This window comes from Myodes glareolus, chromosome X (assembly GCF_982192425.1).
Source record: "Myodes glareolus chromosome X, mMyoGla1.1, whole genome shotgun sequence".
NCBI classification, from domain to species: domain Eukaryota; kingdom Metazoa; phylum Chordata; class Mammalia; order Rodentia; family Cricetidae; genus Myodes; species Myodes glareolus.
The window spans coordinates 132,345,670-132,366,082 of record NC_142053.1 but is presented as its reverse complement, the minus strand read 5'-3'; the positions used below and the strand labels follow the sequence as shown (position 1 = coordinate 132,366,082).

Below are 20,413 nucleotides of genomic sequence, written 5' to 3'. Positions count from 1 at the left end.
TCCCAGTACTCCGGAAGCAGAGGCAAGCAGATCTCTATGAGTTCAAGGCAAGCCTGGTCTACAGAGAGTTCCAGAACAGTCAGGGCTACATAGAGAAACCCTGTCTTGATAAAAAAGACTGTTTCCTTTCCCCCAGTGAACAGTTACCCCTTTAAAAAGGCCATAGGCCCTTGCCGGGTGGTGGTGGCACATGCCTTTAATCCCAACACTCAGGAGGCAGAGGCAGGCGGATCTTTGTGAGTTCGAGACCAGCCTGGTCTACAAGAGCTAGTTCCAGGAGAGGTTCCAAAGCTACAGAGAAACCCTGTCTTGAAAAACCAAAAACCACAGGCCTGGAGGGATGGCTCAGCCGTTAAAGGCTAGGCTCACAACCAAAATTATAAGAGTTCGGTTCCCAGCACCCACGGCTGTCCCTCCAGGTACCATAGAAAAAAAATTTAAAAAAAAAGCCATACAGGTCCCTCTGGGGAAGGACTGGGGAAAGGCTAACAGCAAAACTCTTAGGTATTTTATCAAGGGAATCTAGCCATCCCTTCATTCAAGAGGTACTGGTGCCAAAGGTCCATATGATTCATGCCACCATAGAATTTACTTTGCCTGTGCTGCCCATTACTGGTTAGGCCATTATGGACACGGCTTTGTCTGTGCTGCCCATTATAATAACTACAACCACCTTGTCTCTGGTGATTTGGTCCTGCCACTTGGCCCCTGCTACTTTGGGGCCCAAGTAAACCCATTAATTATGTTTCACACAGCGTATTCACTCTAGCATTGCAATTTCCTTGAGCCTTACAATCCCTTCATCAACACTAAGCTGAGGGCTATTAGGCATCTCCAACTCCTTTTCAGCAGGCCAGCTTTCGACAATTACTCCAGCCAAGCATTCCAATAAATTTTGATACTTTTTTTGTTGGAGAATATTATTTTCAGGTGTGTGACTTTACGCCATATTTGTTTAACTCTGTGAAGCTGTGTTACTCTGCCTGTCTAAAACACCTGATGGTCCTAATAAAGAGCTGAACGGCCAATGGCGAGGCAGGAGCAAGGATAGGCGGGGCTGGCAGGCAGAGAGGATAAATAGAAGGAGAACTCTGGGAGGAGAGAAGAGCAACAGAGAACAAGGAGAGGAGGACGTCTGGGCCTAGCCACCCAGCCACCCAGCCACCCAGCCACCCAGCCACCCAGCCACCCAGCCACCCAGCCACCCAGCCACCCAGCCACCCAGCCACCCAGCCACCCAGCCACCCACGGAGAAAGCAGTAAAGAAAGGTAAACAGAAATAGAGAAAGATAAAAAACCCACAGGCAAAAGGTAGTTGGGATAATATAAACTAAGAAAAACTGGCAAGAAATAAGCCAAACTAAGGTCGGACATTCATAACTAAGAATAATAAGCCTCTGTGTAATTTATTTGGGAGCTGGGTGGTGGAGTCCCCAGAAAAGTCAAAAGAGTAAAATATCACACAACCCCTTTTTGTTCTGAGTCAGGGTTTCTCTGTGTAGGTCAGGCTGTCCTGGAACTTGCTCTGTAGACCATGCTTAGTCTGCCTGCCTCTACCTCCAAGTACTGGGATGAGAGGTGTGTGCCAGCACCAACTGGTAACACTGTTCTTTCTCTTTTCGTTTTTTTTTCAAGGTAGGGTTTCTCTGTGACTTTGGAGCCTGTCCTGGAACTCTCTGTAGACCAGGCCTTGAATTTAGAGATCCACCTGCCTCTGCCTCCTGAGTACAGGGATTAAAGGTGTGCGCCACCACCATCCATCTCTTTCTTTTTTAAAAAAAATGTATATTTCTTTTTCTTTTTTTTAAAGATTTATTTATTTATTATGTATACAACATTCTGCCTGCATATATGCCCGCATACCAGAAGAGGGTGCCAGATCTCATAACAGATGGTTGTGAGCCACCATATGGTTGCTGGGAATTGAACTCAGGACCTCCGGAAGAGCAGCCAATGCTCTTAACCGCTGAGCCATCTCTCCAACCCCGTCTCCCCCTTCTTTTTTAACTGAGCGGGCTTCCATAGACGTAGACCCTTCATTCAGTGGCCCATATCAATAAACTCAGCCTGATCCAGTATTATGTTCCTTCCACCGTTATACCATACCAATCCATTCCACATGGATTCCCCAGACTTCTGCTTGAATGAATTAGCAAACTCATGAAGCTCTTTAGTAGGAGAGTGCATCTCCTCCTGGACTACACTTTCTACCTCCCCTCTAGGCTCCTGCTTTGCCTTGAGTCTGGTTATAGGTCTAGAGGCAACTGTTTCTGGGCCCTGAGGGACAACAGTATTGTCTTGCCTGCCATCACCTTCAGAGAAAGTCACTGTTGGTTTAGCGGACAACTCGGGATTGATTTCCTCAATCAAAGCAGAAAAGGCAGTATTTCAGGGGGTGGGCTGAGGGTCTATCTTCTGCTGAGGGTGGAGAGAGGACTTCCTCAGGTGAGATAAACCTTGAGAATCCGAGGGTTCAGAGTTCTCAGCATCAGTAGGGCCCTCCCACACGTCACCATCCCTAGGTACAGAATCCCATCCTTTACCAATTGATGCCCTTACTTTAACCTCCGACATCCTCTGAGACTGGGACTTGAATTTTCATTGTAATTCAGTCTTTCGAGGGCTTCAGTTTGATTTTCCACAACTTGAGCTCTGGCTGCTGGAGAGAAGATTCTCTTCCAGGGCACACTTAGAAACCTTTAGACTGTTTATTTGCACCTGGAGCCGGTCAGTTTTATCACTGAGTTCACTGTTGTCCTCCTCTACATTCTGAGATGCTAGAGTGCATTTTTTCCATAGTCAGTTTATCCAGCCAGCATTTTTATTTTCCTCAAGCTTCCCCCCCCCAATTGTCAAAAGTCACCAAATCCATCTTTTCTCACAACTGGTGAATCAGGATAATCAAATGCGATTTGTCTCCTTCAGTTTATAAAGGACTCAGTCACCCCATGGACACTCAGTACTCTCTGAGCTCCCAAGAGAGGCTTCAGTAACTGGAGAGGATTCAATAACTGTAGGTGTCAGCAAATTAGAAAGCCTATTCCAGATACTTAAAATATTCAATCTTATACTTCTATTGCTCTATAACCACTTCTGGTACTAAAATTTGTGTTAGTCAGGGTTCTCTAGAGGAATAGAACTTATGGAATGTGGGATTTATTAGAATGGCCTACAGGTTGTGGTCCTGCTAGTTCAACAAAGGCTGTCTTCCAACAGAATGTGCAAGAATCCAGTAGCTGTTTAGTCCACAAGGCTGGATGTCTCAGCTGGTTTTTAGTATATGCTGGAATCCTGAAGAAGTAGGCTCTAATGTTAGTGAAGGAATGAACTTGTCAGTGAGAGTGAGGGCAAGCAGGCAGGCAGCAAGTGTCTCTCGTTCATGGACTTATTTAGGCTGCCAGCAGAAGGTGTGGCCCAGAGTACAGGTGGATCGTCCCACCTCAAAAGACCTGGATTAAATAAAAGTGGATCTTCCCATTTCTAAAGATCTGGATTAATGGTGTGTCTTCCTACTTCGGATGATTTAACTAAGAAAAAAAATCCTGCCTTTAAACCTAGCACTTGGGAGGCAGAGGCACTTGGATCTCTGAGTTGGAGGTCAGTCTAGTGTAGGGTGAGTTCCAGGATGGCCAAGGCTACACAGAGAAAAGATGTCTCGAAAAACAACCACAAAAAAACAATCCACAGACTTGTTTGGAGGACACAAAGGCAAGTAATTTATTGCTAGTGTCCCACTAGCTTTGCTGTAGGTAACTCCTGAGTGGAGCTTCTTAATGGCTTCAATTGTTCTCTGGCCAAAGTTGCTTTGTGCTCCCTGCCCTATTCCGTATCTTTAAGTTGCAAAGTTAAGCAACTTCCTGACATTAAATAAAAATCAGCAAACTTGCTAATCAGTAACTTTTCTCTAGATTTACGGACTCTGGAACATCCGATGTCCTGTGGACTCTGGAACATCCAGTGACCTTCAGACCACAGCTCCAGCTTCAGAAAAGCAGGCCTCTGTGCAATTTATGACCAGCCCAGCCGTTCTCAAACTCAAACTAGAAAGATAGTTTCCTCAAATCCCTTGGCCACCTTCTACCTGCAGACCTTAAGCAAGATGGTCTTTGTTGGTGACAGTCTCCTATCTTTTGTTTTCTGACCTTCCAAATTAATCTTTTCCTTTGGTCCCAACCTGTCCTTGAGTCACTGACCTTTTCTAGTGCTGAGTAAATAAAGTTGGGTGCTCTAACAGAGCTAACCTTGGGGATTTCAGGCTGGCGGATCAAGCCTGCTGCTTCCTGCTAGGCAGCTATTTCTGGTGGTTGGTTGTCTACCCTGGTGGAATCATGTGATCTTGAGGGCTCTGATGGATCACTCACAGGTAGTATATACTTAGTGGGATGCTAAGACTGACTCCCTGGTTGTCTGACAGCCTGAGGGGAAGAATGAATAAGTCACAGGTCAAGCAATTAACCGACATCAGTGAACCTCCCCAACTCCTTGGATGCATGTGGTTGCAAACTCTCTGTTCTGATAGAATCCACATCTCTCTGAGGGACCGAACACATCAGAAGATATTGATGGGTTGACGACTCATTGTAGGAAATCAGCTTGACATGACCACAGTCATTTTAGTTATAACCTTGGGTGGTGAAGCATATGACCTCAGCACTTTTGAAACCTCAGGATGAACAAAATCATTAAGTCAGGTGAACCAGGTGGTGGTGGCAGCGGCAGCTGTGCACGCCTTTATTCCCAGCACTTGGGTGGCAGAGGCAGGCAGGTCTCTGGGTTCAAGGACAGCCTGGTCTAGAAAGCAAGTTCCAGCATACCCAGAGCTGTTACAGAGAAACTCTGTCTCAAAAAAAAGTTAGTTGAACATTTCATGCTAACTACTTATGGCCAAATTGTTTTGAATAGATATTTAATGATATAAGCTTAATAAAATATCTGACTGGCCACATTCAGCAAAACATTAGAGATACTCTTAAGTCTGCAAATCTGTAACAAATTGTACTTTGTGAAATTCTGGATTTTTCTGACTTTTCTGGTATATGTACACATTCCTGTGGGCTGTGTACATATGCATACACATATGTAGGCTAGTGGTCAATTTTGGGTATCTTCCTTGATTTTAACTTTTTTTTTTTTGGTTTTTCAAGACAGGGTTTCTCTGTAGCTTTGGAGCCTCTCCTGGAACTAGCTCTTGTAGACCAGGCTGATCTCGAACTCACAGAGATCCACCTGCCTCTGCCTCCTGAGTGCTGGGATTAAAGGCATGCGCCACCACCACCCAGATGATTTTTAATTTTTTAATGTTATTTTTTCTATTTTGTAAATAATTTGTTTAGCTTTATTTTATGTACATTGGTGTGAGGGTGTAGGATCCCCTGGAACTGGACTTGCAGACAGTTGTGAGCTGCCATGCGGGTGCTGGGAATTGGGTGCTGGGAAATGAACCCCGGTTCCCTGGAGGAGCAGTCAGTGCTCTTAACCACTGAGTCATCTCTCCAGCCTGGTATTTTTTAATTTTTATTACATTTATTTATTTTTGTGTGTGTGCGTGTGTGTATTCACATATGTAAGCCAGGGGTCAATGTTGGATATTTTCCTTAGTTGCCGTCCATCTCCCCTCCCCCCCACAAGGCCTGTGCCACCACTTGGTTAATGTAGGTTTCTTTTTTCTTTTGATTTTTCAAGAAAGGGTTTCTCTCCAGGCGGTGGTGGCACATGCCTTCAATCCCAGCACTCAGGAGGCAGAGGCAGGCAGATCTCTGTGAGTTCTAGGCCAGCCTGGTCTACAAGAGCTAGTTCCAGGACAGGCTCCAAAGCTACAGAGAAACCCTGTCTTGAAAACAAAAACAAAAACAAACAAACAAAAGGGTTTCTCTGTTTAACAGCTCTGGCTGTCCTGGAATTCACTCTGTAGACCAGGCTGGTTTCGAACTCACAGTGATCCACCTGCCTCTGTCTCCCAAGTGCTGGGATTAAAAACGTGTGCCACCACCGCCCGGCCTATCTTATTTTCATTTTTTATTACATTTATTTGGTGAGAAGTATGTATGCACAACAGCAAACTGAGGCCTTCTATCTCAGGCTCTCCAGCACTGGAGTTACAGACTTGTTAACGGGTCTGTAATGGCTGAGACTGAACTCGCGCCATTATGCTTACATGGCAGACAGTTTACCGAGTCACCTCCCCAGCCCCTCGCCCAATCCTTTCTTTGCTCCCTCAGCATATTCTGCCTTTAGCAATCAATTGTCACACATGTAGTCTTCCCTTTAAACCAGGGGATCCACTGACAGGTGACCCCGAAGTTTCATCGTAGCTCTCTGTGTTGTGAGGGCTTAGATAGGTGCTGTAGCCACTGAGCAGTCGGGGGTAAATGAGGAGTAACCAGAGTGAACCACAGCGACGACATGACAGTGTGACTGTGCAGAGAGCGCTTTTGGAAACTGACAATGATTAGCTGACCTAATCCCAGGCTACTTCAGGACATAGGTGCACGCTGTCGTTTATGAGAAGCCACCTTCTGGGGTCCTCTCAGCCGGTCCCTTGTCCTCATGCACATGAGAAAAGGGCTGACAGGGTGATGGGGACAGTCCAAGGGAATGGTAGGCTGTCTAATAGCAGTAGGCGGTGCTTCAGGGGACTCAGGGCTGGAGGGCACAGATGGACGCTACTATTGACTGATGCACAGTGTGGATGAGAAGGCGAGTGATCAGAACCTGACAGCGGCGACCGACTTCTTATTTATTTGAATCAGGTGACCGACAGAGCACCTGTATATGGCGCTAGGTACACCCTGGAAGCGAATGCCTGCTTGAGGACATATAATGAGGGGCATAATTGGAATCTGACAAAAACAGTCCCTTTATGAATGGCTGACGATTTGATTGGCTAGCACTGACGGACGGACGGGGCAGGGCCTTAAGCAACTTCAACCACTTCTACTGCCCAGACGCACTCTGGGAAAGAGCAGCGAGCACGGGACTCCAGACCGCTCGAGCTGGCGGGAGGGGTTCGCTCCCAGCTCCCCGATTGGTCCGCGCGGGGGCTGTGGGCGGCGAGGGACGGCCAATAGGCTGCGCGTTCCCGGCCACGCCCGCGCGCGCTCTCTTCTCGCGAGGCCTGCTAGGCCCGAATGTCGTTAGCTGTGGAGAAAGATGGCGGAAAATTTAAAAGGTGAAGCTGTGGTGGCTGAGGCGCAGGCTACTGGCCCGGTCGAGTAGAATGGAGGGAAGGTGTGCAGGGCTCCGGCTCAGGCGTCCGGAGCCCCGAAGCCTGGAGCTAGAAGACCGGCGCCGAAAAGATGGGGCTGAAGAGCGCGGGCCCGGCGCGCGGGCTGGGCGGGGCTGAGGGGAGGGGGCGCGTGCTTCGGCCGCGGGGGGCGCGGGGCTGCGCAGACTGCGCGCAGGGGTTCTCGGTCGCGCGCTGCCGGCCGGCGCGCCCACGCACGCGCCAGAGTCCCGAGGAGAAGGTTGCGACCACACGCGGGAAAAGCGGCTCCCGGTGACCATTACTCTTTCGCTTTCCACGGGAGACGCCGGAAGGGGAGGAAGAAGGGGAACGGACCCCCTTCTCAAAATGGGGGAACCGGCGACTCTAGGTGGGAAGTATCTCGGCGCGCCGGGGGCAAGGTTTCGGGGTGAAGATTCTCCTCGGGAGAGGGAGCGGGGGGCTCGGTGATAGGAGGACTGGACTCCTCCATGTGCGGGTAGAGAGGGGGGTGACTGCGCGTCTGGCGGGCTCGGCGGCGAGATTCCACAAGTGGGAGCCGGGCTGCCGCGGCGGGGAGCGCGCCGGCCGGCGCGGGGCGCGGGGTGGCCCCCGAGGGGGGCGCAACCGCAGGTGGCACGCAGGCTCCGGGAGGGACGGGCCCGAAGCGGGGACAAGGCGCCGGAATCGCGCCGGGCCTTGGCTCGAGAAAGTGCTTGCCCGGGTTTCGGCGGACGCCCGCCCTCGCACCCGGGAGGACTGCTTTCGAATGGCTTAAGGTTTTAGCCTTATCTAAAGATGGCAGTGGGTCGCTTCAGCAGACAGTTAGCCTCAAGTGGCTTCTGACAGGGTTGAGTTACAAACATGGCTTCGGGAGCGCACTCGAGGGTGCGTTTTGAAGCAGGGGTGTGTATGTGAAAGCCGCTTGGCGACCCCGTGTGTGTCAGTGACTTGCCGCATGGACTGTTTACATGTTCGCGAATTGAGAGCAGAGCCCTCTGGAGTCACAGGAACGTGGAATGAGACAGCAAAGGATAATGCAGCCTGGAAAAACAGCCCAGACTAAGTCAAGGAAGCTTCCAGTAATATTACAGCCTTTTTTTCTCCCTGAGACTGGGTCTTACTATGGCTGTCCTGGAACTTAGTATGTTGACCAGGCTGGCCTCGAACTCAGAGATCTTGAGATTTGCCTGCTTCTGCCTCCCGAGCGCTAGTATCACTACTCCCTGCTTAATGTGACACCTTTCTACATTCTTTATAATTCCAAAATCTAAAAAGCCCCGAAAGTAGGAGTCTTTTTCTTAGATTTTTCACTAATCATGGCAGATGATTTTTTTGTTTGGTTTGGTTTTTCAAGGCAGGGTTTCTCTGTAGCCTTGGCTGTCCTGGCACTCACGCTGTAGACCAGTCTGGCTTTGAACCCAGATCTGCTTTCCTCTGCCTCCTGAGTGCTGGCGCCTCCACTGACCAGCACTAAAGGGGATCTTTAAAAATGGGATTATTCAGTGAGGCTATTTAATATGGAAAATTCGGGCTTTTGGAAATTCAGGCTTTTGGTGTAGATGTGTTTGATTATGGATGGCTTGATGTGTTAGATCCTGCTATGAATGTGTCTAAAATTACATTTTTTAAATCCCCAAATTTTTGAATTCCAAAATATGTTGTCCAGGTGTTTCAGCTAAGTGGTTAAAGACCTTTCTTTACAGATAACACCTCTGGTGCCCTGGGGAATTTTCATCCTAACCCCCCCCCACACCCCTTAGGCAATGCACCCTACTGAGCTAGGGAGCTGTTTCCTTTCTTTTGCAAAGTGGGAAGAGGGGTGAATTAGATCTTGAACCTAAGGCAAGTTTGCCAGCAGTTTTTGGATCTTGGGAGTTCTGGCAGTAGATCCTTTTACAGACAGTTCATGCTGCAAGCTGCTCCATTTTCTGCCTTGCTGTTCCAGGGTTAGGGGCCAGGGTTTGGAGTAGATTCTCCCAGAAGAGGGGATGGGTCCTTTCTCGAAGAACTGGATTCCTCCGTGTACAGGGAAAGAAAGGTGGGTGACTCTCTGCGTGGGGGGCAGGTTTCTCTCCAGGAGTTTCCCTGGGCACTGAGCATTAGGGTTCAAGAAACTGGCATGTTCCTGTTGCAGAGGGCCTTGCTTAAAGCGCAGGGCATTGATTAATCCACCCCGGCAGTCGGGAGGCAGAGGCAGGCGGATCTCTGAGTTTGAGGCCCAACCAGGTCTATAGAGCTAGTTCCAGGATAGGCTCCAAAGCTACTCAGAAAAACCGTGTCTTATAAAACCAAAAAAGAAAGAAAGAAAAAAGTTTGGTTAAGGTCTGTGGATTCTATTTGTTGTGACTCCTGTGCCTTCTCATTCCAGGCTGCCGTGTATGTTGCAAATCATCCTGGAATCAGCTTCAGGATCTGTGCCGACTGGCCAAGCTTTCTTGTCCTGCCCTTGGCATTTCTAAGAAGAATCTTTATGACTTTGAAGTTGAGTACCTGTGTGATTATAAGAAGATCCGTGTAAGTCTGGTGGGGGTGTGTGCAACTGCCCTGGCAGGGAACCCTCTTCCCCACCCAACCTTCACATCTCTTCACAAAGAGAATTTTCACATGTGGGAAAATGGCATGATAGACAGTCTTATTTCCATTTTACAGGTGGGGGAATCAAGTGGCTTTCTCAGAATAGGCAGAATGAATCCTCAAATTTTTTTTCCACTTGAAAATATAAATTACTTGTAGACAAAGATTGAGGTTCTTTTTTATGTATTTTTGTTTTTTGGGTTTTTTTTTTTTGAGACAGGGTTTCTCTGTTTAACAGTCCTAGCTGTCTTGGAACTAGCTCTTGTAGACCAGGTTGGCCTCAAACTCACAGAGATCCGCCTGCCTCTGCCTCCTGAGTACTGGGATTAAAGGTGCATGCCACCACCACCCAGTTTACACCAGGAACTTTTTAAAACTCTGACAATACAGGATGAAGTGGTAACAGTTAACTGCCAGAGAAAGTTACTAGAGCCCACTGAAAGCAGCATGCTTAGCTGAAACGTTGCCTTTATTTTCCCTTTCTGTAAAATGGGGAGGACTAGAGGTCTGAGAATTAGTTCTAGGGTATGTCAGTTGTTCAGGATAATACCTGCTGCATAGGGAATGCTAGAAAAAAAGTTAACTGTTTTTCCTTTTCTCTTTTTATTTTTAGACAGGCTTTTGCTATGTTGCAAAGACTGACCCCAAACTCAGAATCCTTTTGCCTCGGGTTTACTGAGTGATAGGATTATAGATAATGTGTATGATATATGTATATAATCCTCTCCCCGCTTATTTTTTTTTTACAGGTGAGGTAACAGATGTGATATAATTTATTTGCCTAAGGCAACATAGCCAGGAAGCTACAGATTGACATTTAAACTCTATCCTATGGCTGACTCCCAACAATTAAAGCTCCCCTTCCCCTGGCACTGTACAGAAAACTGCCTGAAAGAGTAGGGGTAAAAACGGATCAATGGAGAGTCGACTACCAGAGAATTGGCTGGTTGCAGTGACAGTGTTTTGATGTGGTGGAAGGGATCAGATTCTAAATGTATTTAGTGGGGAGTGTGAGCACAAGAGGAACCAAGAAAAACTAGGAGTTTGGGCCTGAACAGATCATTGGAATATAGGAGGAAGTGATCTGGGAGGGTTGAAAAAGTAGGAATTTCAACAGCTAGTAATAAGAGTGGAAGTTGAATTCATTAATTCTTACTCCAAAAGAGGCACTGCATGGACCCATTCTAGAAAAAGAGTAGTTGGAGTGAGTGTTCTCCGTTGCCACAAGGGTCTCACATTTATGGCACTCTCCTGTCCCTGTCCTAACAGGATCAGGAGTACTACCTGGTTAAATGGCGCGGATATCCTGAGTCAGAGAATACCTGGGAGCCACGGCAGAATCTCAAATGCGTGCGCATTCTCAAGCAGTTCCACAAGGACTTAGAAAGAGAGCTGCTCCGGCGGCATCGCAGGTCAAAGCCGCCCAGGCACCTGGACCCAAATTTAGCCAACTACCTGGTGCAGAAGGCCAAGCAGAGGCGGGCACTGCAGCGCTGGGAGCAAGAGCTCAATGCCAAGCGCAGCCACCTGGGACGCATCACTGTGGAGAATGAGGTAGACCTGGATGGCCCTCCACGGTCCTTTGTCTATATCAATGAGTATCGTGTTGGTGAGGGCATCACCCTCAACCAGGTGGCTGTTGGCTGTGAGTGCCAGGACTGTCTGTTGGCACCCACTGGAGGCTGTTGCCCTGGAGCATCCCTGCACAAGTTTGCCTACAATGACCAAGGCCAAGTGCGGCTGAAAGCTGGTCAGCCCATCTACGAGTGCAACTCCCGATGTTGCTGTGGCTATGATTGCCCTAACCGTGTAGTCCAGAAAGGCATCCGCTACGACCTCTGTATCTTCCGCACTAATGATGGGCGAGGCTGGGGTGTCCGCACGCTGGAAAAGATCCGCAAAAATAGCTTTGTTATGGAGTATGTGGGAGAGGTGAGGAGATGGGTCTGGTTATATGTGTAGCCTTTCCTACTATATGTTTGTAGTGTGTGTGCCTGAACCATGTGCCTAAAACTCTCCTGCTTTCCTTTGATGCCTAAGGCATTGGTCTGAGTGTTATAGGGACATTGTAGCAGGGGTCAGTGCTTTTACCTGACACGTCAACAGGATCATGCTGGTAGTACAAAGAACACTGAAGTACTTCTGACCTCAAATGGCTTCATAAGGGTATATAGCAAAGAAAGTGGGAACCAAGCTTCAGGCAGTAACCTTTGCAAAGCTATGTGGTCTGGTCATACAGGGTTGCATCACCTAGTAAGGCAAGTTCTCTCATTTTGTGATAAGGGTCATTGTATCACAAACAGTGAATCTAAAGTACCATGTAGGCTTGTCTTGGATGGAGATTTGACAAGAGCCTCTAGACCAGGGATTCTCAACCTGTGAGTTGCAACCCCTGGGAGTCTCAGGGGGCAACTTAAGACCATGGGAAAACACAAGATAGTTACATTATGTTTCATAACAGTAGCAAAAACAGTTATGAAGTAGTAACGAAAATAATTTTACGTTTGGAGATCGCCACAACATGGAACTGGATTAAAGGGTAACACCTTTAGGAAGGTTGAGAACCACTGAACTAGACTTTCAGGTTACCCTGGGGAAAGCTGGGTGGTTCATGATGCAGGCTAGCTTTTTTAAAATAACTAATCCCCAGATATTTGTGGCTTAACACATAGAGGGGGACAGAGTCTCCCTCTATAGCTCAGGTTGGCTTTGAGCTCATGATCCTCCTGAGTGCTGGGATTACAAACGTGCCGCTATGCTTGGTCTAGGAGGTTCGTGAACACAGTTTGTGAACACTCTAGTGTTGGTGTTTTAGTGGATATCCTGTTCACATACTGACTCTAGTCCCCTAGGATTCTACTCCCTTTTGTGTCTTTCTTGTACCTTAGGCCCTTCAGGTCACCATCAGCTCCTCAGCATTTTGTAGTGGGGGGCTGAAGCGGAAGGTACTAATGAGTCAGGCCTGGAAGCAATACATGCTACTCGTACCCACTATGTTGGCTGGAAATGAGTCACTAGCTTACCTCTGTACCAGGGAGGTGTGGGGGTGTGTGATTTAATTTTGTGACCAGCTGTAAAACAAAAGGGTCTGGGTGAGCAACTAGCAAGTGTGTACAGCAGAAAGTAAGACAGACATGGTGGGCATTTGGGGTTGAGCAACTTTTTTTTTTTTTTAATGTAGACAAATCTCAGTACTTGGAAGATTTAGCGTTCCTGAATCTTGACTGACTAAATGTGATTTCATGTGTTTTCATATCATAGGTTCCCCCTAGATGTTATTTACTTGGAAAGTGATAGTAATTGGCCAGAGGACACACCTGAGGGTGTCCACCTGTATCTGTGACACTGACTAGGAGAGGGGCTTCCACCCCCCCCCTTTTTTTTTTTTCCTTTTTTGGTTTTTCGAGACAGGGTTTTGCTGTGTATCTCTGGCTGGCCTCAGACTTACCTGCCTCTGCTTCCTGAGTGCTGAGATTATGGATGTATGCAAGTTTGAACTCTCCATAATCCAGAAATGTCTTCATCGCAGGGTGATTTGGATAGTCTGGGATATAGACATCCTTCTAGAAGAGATGCTCTCAGGGAAGTATCCAGACCCTCTAAGATTTCAGCATTCCTAGAGTCATCCCAAGCAGGAAGCCGGTTACTGTAATTGTATTGACCAAGGTAGAGGAAAAACCCTCTCTATACAGAGGATCTTATATAGAAAGCAGCACCTACACACCACAGGAAGGCTCAGTCCCCTGGGTGTAGTGTCTTGCTCCTCCACTCTGGAAATAGGGTTTCCAGGAGCCCTCTCACCTCTTTCTTACTTTTTCCTCTCTAGTCCATTCTTTTTTTGTTTTTTTGGTTTTTTTTTTTTTTGTTTTTTTTTGTTTTTCGAGACAGGGTTTCTCTGTAGCTTTGGAGCCTGTCCTGGAACTAGCTCTCATAGTCCAGGCTGGCCTCGAACTCACAGAGATCCACCTGCCTTTGCCTCCCGAGTGCTGGGATTAAAGGCATGTGCCACCACCGCCCGGCTCTACTTCCATTCTTACCATGTTGTTTCTTGAGCTCTTTCTTGCCATGGTCTGTCTTTAGGTTCAGGCCTTCTAGTACCGTCAGACCTGTGGAACCTTCTGATGGTGTCATTCTACCAAAACTGCCTGAGGTAAACTTTTCTTCCTATGTAGCTTCTGAAGAAGCAGTAAATACAGTAGAATGGGTAGAAGGTGGTGCCTGCAGCCTGCCTGAGGTTGCATTCCTGCCCTACCACTCAGCAGCAGTCACTTCATGTGTCTCTCAGTTTCTGGAAAAGAGAAGAAGCATTCAGTTAGTTCCTCTGTGTGAAGAACTTGGAAGAAGCACTTCAAAAGAACTTGTGTTAGTGCTTTAGTGTAAAACTCAGACAATCTAAATTGTTCAAAATGTGAAAAGTGTTTTTATTTTTAATAACTTGACCTGATGTATTGTTTTTGTACTGGTGAAGTCATATGTTTAATGATAGAAATACTAATTCACTTAATTATGGAGCACTGTCTAGATGCTCCTGAGGGAGGTACTATATTATTGTAACCTATCCCTGTAGAATGTGGAACCTCCCTTATGCTAGGTAGTAGTCTGCCACTAAGCCACATTCTAACCTGCAAGGTGCTATGTAATTAATTCAGAGTATCATCTCAAACATGGATGCAAATCTTTCAGGGCACTGACAGTTTATAACAATAGTTTCTGCTCCTATGGACCTTTCTGTCTTTGTTCCAGATTTTCATGTTTCCACAGATTATTTCTAGCCTCATCAAGCAGAGAATGCTAGCAGTTTATTCGTTCTGAAACATGCGTTCTCTCTATATTTTATCATCTCTGGAATGGAGGTGAGTTTTAATTGATAAATGATAGTAATTTGGCACATAAAGGGTGAACCTTAAACTTCAACAAGGTAATGCTACTACTCAACTAGTCATTGCAAAACCAACACAAAACATTTTTCATACACATGCACTTGTGTCTTTATAACAGCCCGTAAGTTGAGACTTTGTTGCTGACATTCTCGTTCTATAGACTAGTAAAGTGAAGTAGATAGGAAATCCCTATTTAAACTGGGTGTTCTGGCAAGCCTGCTTTTTTTTTTCCTGAGAAAATGGCCACAGAGATTTAGGATCTTACAGGAGGGGGCTGAGTAGCCACTGACTCAGTTTCCTATTTCTCATCTATATTTGCAGCCTTTTTAAGCTACTAATTCCTAGGCTGCCTGTTTTCCTTGACAGTCTGGAGAGCTGCTAGAGAGTAGGGATGGAAACAGGAATGAGTTTTCAGGGTGGGACATCACAGGAGATAGAAAGGGAGAGGAGCTGTTTAGGCCTGGAGGCTATGACTCATCCCAGTGAGACTGGGGCAGCAGGTAGGAGCAGAACAGACAGAAAGATAGAGTGGGGGAGGATGTGGGCATTCCTCCTGGTTTGAAAGATTCCAACTAGAAAGGTGGCTTTGAGAAGAGCAAGTATGCTGGTGAGTTAGAAAGTCTGTCATTAGTTCCCGTAAGGTTCTCTGGGAGATAGGCCTACCTCAGCATACTTTGCTTTAAGTGAATACTCCCATGACTATTGCTCCATCCTTCAGGGAGAGGCTTTACTGTTTCTGATGGTGATATCCTGTTATAACCTGGTAGTTTTTTTGAAACAAGGAAAAAAGGTGTTTTTTTTTTTTTTTTTTGTTTTGTTTTTTTTTTCCTGTGTAGTCCTGGCTGTCCTGGAACTCACTCTGTAGACCACGTTGGCCTCAAACTCAAGAGTTCAAAGTTCTCAAAGAACTCCAACTACCTCTGCCTTCAAAGTGTTGGGGTGTACCATCACTGGCCGGCTGAATCTTTTTTTTTTTTTTTAGATTTATTTTACTTTGCATGGGTACACGTATACATGCACTCATTTGCAGTGTTCATGTAGCCCAGAAGGAGAGGTGGTATTGGATCTTGAACTTGAGTTAGGGGTATTTGGGTTGTGTTTATTTTTTGAGACAGGGTTTCTCTGTGTAGACCAGGCTGCTTCAGACTCAGATCTGCCTACTTCTTTCTCCCAAGTGCTGGGATTAAAGGCGTGTACAGACACACACACACCAACCCACAATGCACTAAGTATGTTTAACCAGCTCTAGCCCTAGGCCATATTTCTTACATTTCCCCCCCACACACACACCCACCAGAGTTTTTCCTGAATAGTGTCTTACAGTATGTGTGTCTGATTCCATCTTTGTTGCATCTGTGGCCCATGAGGGTCAGATCTAGGCCTATATTCTTCACCAACCAGGCTGACCGCCCTCATGAGAAGAATGTAGGCCCAGTTCCCAATAAAAAATAGGCTGGTGGGGTGAGGGTATATATGAGAGTGGCTAGTGTGTGCAAGACCCTGAATTTGCTTATACCATCAAAAAAAGCCCCCCCAAACAAAAGCACTGAATGAATGAAATAAAAAATTGTAAATGGGGTCTTTCAGGAATGAACTAGAGTAGGTACTGGTATGAAGTGTGGTTGGGAGGTAAATCTAGGTTTTAGAGATTAGAGAAGGAGCTGTTGATCAGGACTTGGCACAGGACATAGGTGATGGCAGAAGAGGCAGGTAGCAAGCAGGACACCAATGTGGCCTTCTTGCTAGAGAACATAGGGTGGTTAGGTCCAGAAGGGGGTAGATTTGAAACACAGGAGGAGCATGGTTACCTACCAAGCTGCATAAAGGACTAAGAAGGTCTGTATTCAGTGTCATCAGGGAGGTGTACAGTGTTTTTGAAGAAGAGGGAAGGTAGAAGACAGGTGGGAAAGGAGTGTTGGAACTACCTAGAAGACTGGGTCAGAACATAAGAAAAAATAGCAGTTGGCATGTATCTGCTGTGGGTTGTGCAATGTCTGTCCACTTGTAGTAGGCGGATGAAGGAAAGCCAGAAGTGAGGGTACCCTGGGCTGAGGAGATGGCGTTCTTTGGTACAGTAAGACACCCAGAAAGTCAATAACACTTGAGGGCTGCTAGAGGCTATAGTTGGGGGTACCAGGGAAGGTGTGGATATAGGGCTCAAGGTGAGGACTGTCAAGTGAGGGTTGGGAGAGCAGGTCAGAACTGGGATGGTAAAGTAATTTCATGCTTACTCGGATGGGGATACTGGAGAGGAAATGTGGGAGGAGGTGCCTTCCAGCCTCAGGTGTTGGCACCAGAGTTCAGTGTTAGGACATTCTCGGCTCTGTTTTGCTTTCCTTTGTCTCATAGTTTCTCTCATCCTTACTCTCCCTTTATCTCTGTCATTTTATCGTAAAGTTTTATTCTCAGCCTTTTTCTAGTCATCTCAGGATTTGAGGATCTTGGCCTTGGTCTTCTTTCTCTCTGACCTGGATCTTTCATACTATAATTCTGTGTTTTTGTCTCTGACTCTAGCTTTCTTGTCTGAGTCCTTTTCCCATCTATTCAAACCTTCGTCCCCACTGTCCAGGGTCTCTTTATTTCCCACGTCCTCTGTGTTCTTGCCATCTGCATGGCCTACACTGGTTCTCATTCCCTTGTTGTTGCCTTGTACTATGTCTCTTGCTGTCCTGCCCTGGGTCAGTTAAGTTTCTCCTTGCACCATGGCTCTCACTTTCTTGCCTGTGCTCTGGGTCTTACTGTCTCTGTGTTTCTGTCCCATCTTGCTTTGCCCCAACTATATATGAGGCTCTGGGACATCTCACTGGGAACAGAAAGTGGACGTCCTCTTCCTTGCACTCTAACTGCACCTTGCAGCCACCACCGCTCTCCACACCATTGTAAGACACCTGCCTTCCAGAGGTTGGAGAATGGGTGGGTGGTGGGTAACCCTCTGAGAACTGGCAGACCTCATTCCTGCTCACTGTTCTTCTATTCCCAGGGGCCAGATCAGAGTCAAGCTGGGGCTGGCTTTCCTGAACCTTCATGACCAATCTTACCCCCTTCCCCCAGATTATTACCTCAGAGGAGGCAGAGCGGCGGGGCCAGATCTACGACCGCCAGGGCGCCACCTACCTCTTTGACCTGGACTACGTGGAAGACGTATATACCGTGGATGCCGCCTATTATGGCAACATCTCTCATTTTGTCAACCATAGTGTGGGTGCCTCCAGCAGGCGGGCAGAGGGTTGGGAGGGGCAGGCCAGGGCCCCTCCTCACTTTCCCACTGTTCTTTCTTGTCCAGTGTGATCCCAACCTGCAGGTGTACAACGTATTCATAGACAACCTTGATGAGCGACTACCCCGCATCGCTTTCTTTGCCACAAGAACCATCTGGGCGGGCGAGGAGCTCACCTTTGATTACAACATGCAAGGTGGGGGTGGCAAGGGCCCCAGGGGCAGGGACACGTGACATGGGATGTAAGGACCCTACCCCAAGGCATATATGGGTTATTAGCGGACCAAGAGAAGTTCTTTTGCTGGAGTTTTAAGATGTTCTTCCTGACTCCCAGCCTCCTACCTGAACCCTGCCTAAGGCACGTGGATTCCCATATTTCTACCCCCTGAACCCCAACCCTGATAGACTTAAAATACCACCTTCTCTCAAGACTTGTGGGAGAGGATGTTCGGCTGGAGATGAAGGCACAGGTACTTCCATCTTGAATGAACTGCCCCTGCCCCTGCTGACTCTAATCATCTTTCACCTTCCTTGTTCTGTACCAAGAGATACCCTTGTGCTCTCCAGCCAGTCCTCTTCTTGATAAACTAGTCATCTCTGGAAATACTTGGCAAGATAATGGACAAAAGTTTGGGTGCTCAGGTTGTCCTTTATTCCTGAACCCTACCTGCCATGACCCTTCGGTTTCCCTGTCAGCCATCTTCCTCCCAAAACATTCCTCAACCTGTCCTGAACAGTTCCTCTTATGTTGTGCTCCAGTTCTAATCCCAAACCACTCTCCCAACTCAAGATCCCTGGGTCTTCTGGTATAAGGGGTAGTAGCAGGACACTTCATGCATGCAGGCCTTCTAACAAATCCCCCCTCCCTCCTTCCCTAACGTGACTTCACAGTGGACCCCGTGGACATGGAAAGTACCAGAATGGACTCCAACTTTGGCCTGGCTGGGCTCCCTGGCTCCCCCAAGAAACGGGTCCGTATTGAATGCAAATGTGGGACAACAGCTTGCCGAAAATACCTCTTCTAAGCCCTGAGAAGTTTGAGGCCACACTAACTGAAGGGGCCCGAAGCCACCTTCCTCTACTGCTGCCCTCTTGTCAAGAATGACCATCAGAGCCTTGTCTGCCTCTACTTGTCCTCATCTGCCCCAACCTGTTGCCCACCTGCTCTGCTCCAGGGTCAGGGCTGTGGTGAGGACTGACTCTGGGTACCCTTTCTCTGCTCCTATCCTTTGTCCCAGGCCCATCAGGCATTGCACTTACAACTCCCAGCCCCATTTTCAGGAGTATATTTTTCACATCAGGAGTCCCTGAAGTTGGAATTCATGTTATGATGTCGTGGAAGTCTAAAGGGTGAGCAACTTGGTCCCAGAAATGTTTTGGACAGCATCTCTGCAACTCTATGTAGTTCAGGCTGGTGTTGGACTCTTAATCCTCCTGTCTCAGCTTTCAACATGCTGAGCATATAGGTGTATACCCAGCTAAGATTTTTCTTTTAATTGCATCTGCTTCTGCTTGGAGCCTTTGTGACCTGTTGCAGGCCTCTTCACTGTTCTTGAGTATGAGGAAGCAACCCCCAGGCAGACAGACATCAGAGCTCAGAGAGATATCAGCCTAACTATCAACAACCACAGAGCCTTTGTAGTCATGAAAGGAAAGGGAGTCTCTAGGGCTAGTGGATAAGGCTGGTTCTGCTCATCATGCTTTTGATGCTGGGTAATATTGACCTTAAGACCCACAGGGTCTCAGAGTTGCAAGTCTGAGTAGTTGCCCAAGTGCTACCAAAATGGGGATGGGGTGAATACCTCTTTGAAAGCTCCACGGGAGGGTTAGGGCTGAGTTTTACCATCAGGGAGTAAAGAGTTTTAGATGTGCTGGAAACCCTGCCTTGGCATGTAATACCACTGGAACTACTAGAAGCTGAAACCAAGATATAGATAGTCTGTAGATAGCACTTAAGACAATAATGTGCATTGACTAGAAGTTGATGAGGTGCCAGGCACTGGGTCCTGGTCCATATGGTCCATATGGATTGTCTCAGGGAAGCCTTGAAAACCACAGCAGTGGAGCCCAGGACTAGGCCAAAAATTATTGGGGAGAACTTACTAGACTATGGTGAGATGAGAGCTAAGCCCCCTTTACTTGTCAGCTTCAAGTATTTACCTGGGTCCACTAGTCTCAAAAGTTAAACTGCCTAGAAATGTACAAAAGGCAAAGATTCTGATGGCTGCCTTGCCCCCTGCTCTCCCCATTTTCTTCAGGAAGCCTTTCTGACTTCCTGTGCCCAGAGTACCCCTATGTGAGACTGTGCACCCTGCTACCGTATCTCTGTGTGTCTGTATGTGTCCTGCCCACACCTCCAAGGCTGACCTTCAGGCATGGACTGAATCTGGTTCTCTTGTGTACCCCTCAGCCCTCCCCAGCCTGGAGTGTGCATCAATAAATTGCGTTGTTGAAAACTTGGGGGCTGCCCTAGAATGTAGTTTAAAAAGGTTGAGTCATCTGACTAAATCTTCCTATTTGGGGCCCCTAAAGTGGTTT

The 20,413-nt window shown here is 47.3% G+C and overlaps 1 protein-coding gene across 4 annotated transcripts; it reads left to right on the top strand.

Annotated features, from left to right (window-relative positions):
• Window positions 1-7,017: 7,017 nt before the first annotated feature.
• On the top strand, window positions 7,018-20,331 carry Suv39h1 (SUV39H1 histone lysine methyltransferase). Of its 4 annotated transcripts, none has more exons than XM_085684377.2 (7): window positions 7,089-7,168; window positions 9,150-9,242; window positions 9,573-9,718; window positions 11,048-11,710; window positions 17,710-17,856; window positions 17,942-18,071; window positions 18,767-20,331. In XM_085684377.2, the coding sequence occupies exons 1-7, from the start codon at window positions 7,150-7,152 to the stop codon at window positions 18,898-18,900; spliced, it is 1,332 nt and encodes a 443-aa protein (XP_085540503.1). In that variant the 5' UTR covers window positions 7,089-7,149; the 3' UTR covers window positions 18,901-20,331. The 4 variants fall into 4 exon arrangements, with proteins under 4 accessions (XP_085540505.1, XP_085540503.1, XP_085540506.1 ...); XM_085684380.2 differs by lacking the exon at window positions 7,089-7,168 and adding an exon at window positions 7,424-7,592; XM_085684379.1 differs by lacking the exon at window positions 9,150-9,242 and having other exon boundaries at window positions 7,018-7,168.
• Window positions 20,332-20,413: the final 82 nt, after the last annotated feature.

What these genes read in the sequence shown, in the direction of transcription:
- Suv39h1 (XM_085684380.2), top strand. Translation starts at nt 7,571, where the DNA reads ATGGGGGAACCGGCGACTCTAG. An exon ending in GTGATTATAAGAAGATCCGT is followed by an intron (nt 9,719 to 11,047) that starts GTAAGTCTGGTG and finishes CTGTCCTAACAG; the next exon opens with GATCAGGAGTACTACCTGGT. An exon ending in CTTTGATTACAACATGCAAG is followed by an intron (nt 18,072 to 18,766) that starts GTGGGGGTGGCA and finishes GTGACTTCACAG; the next exon opens with TGGACCCCGTGGACATGGAA.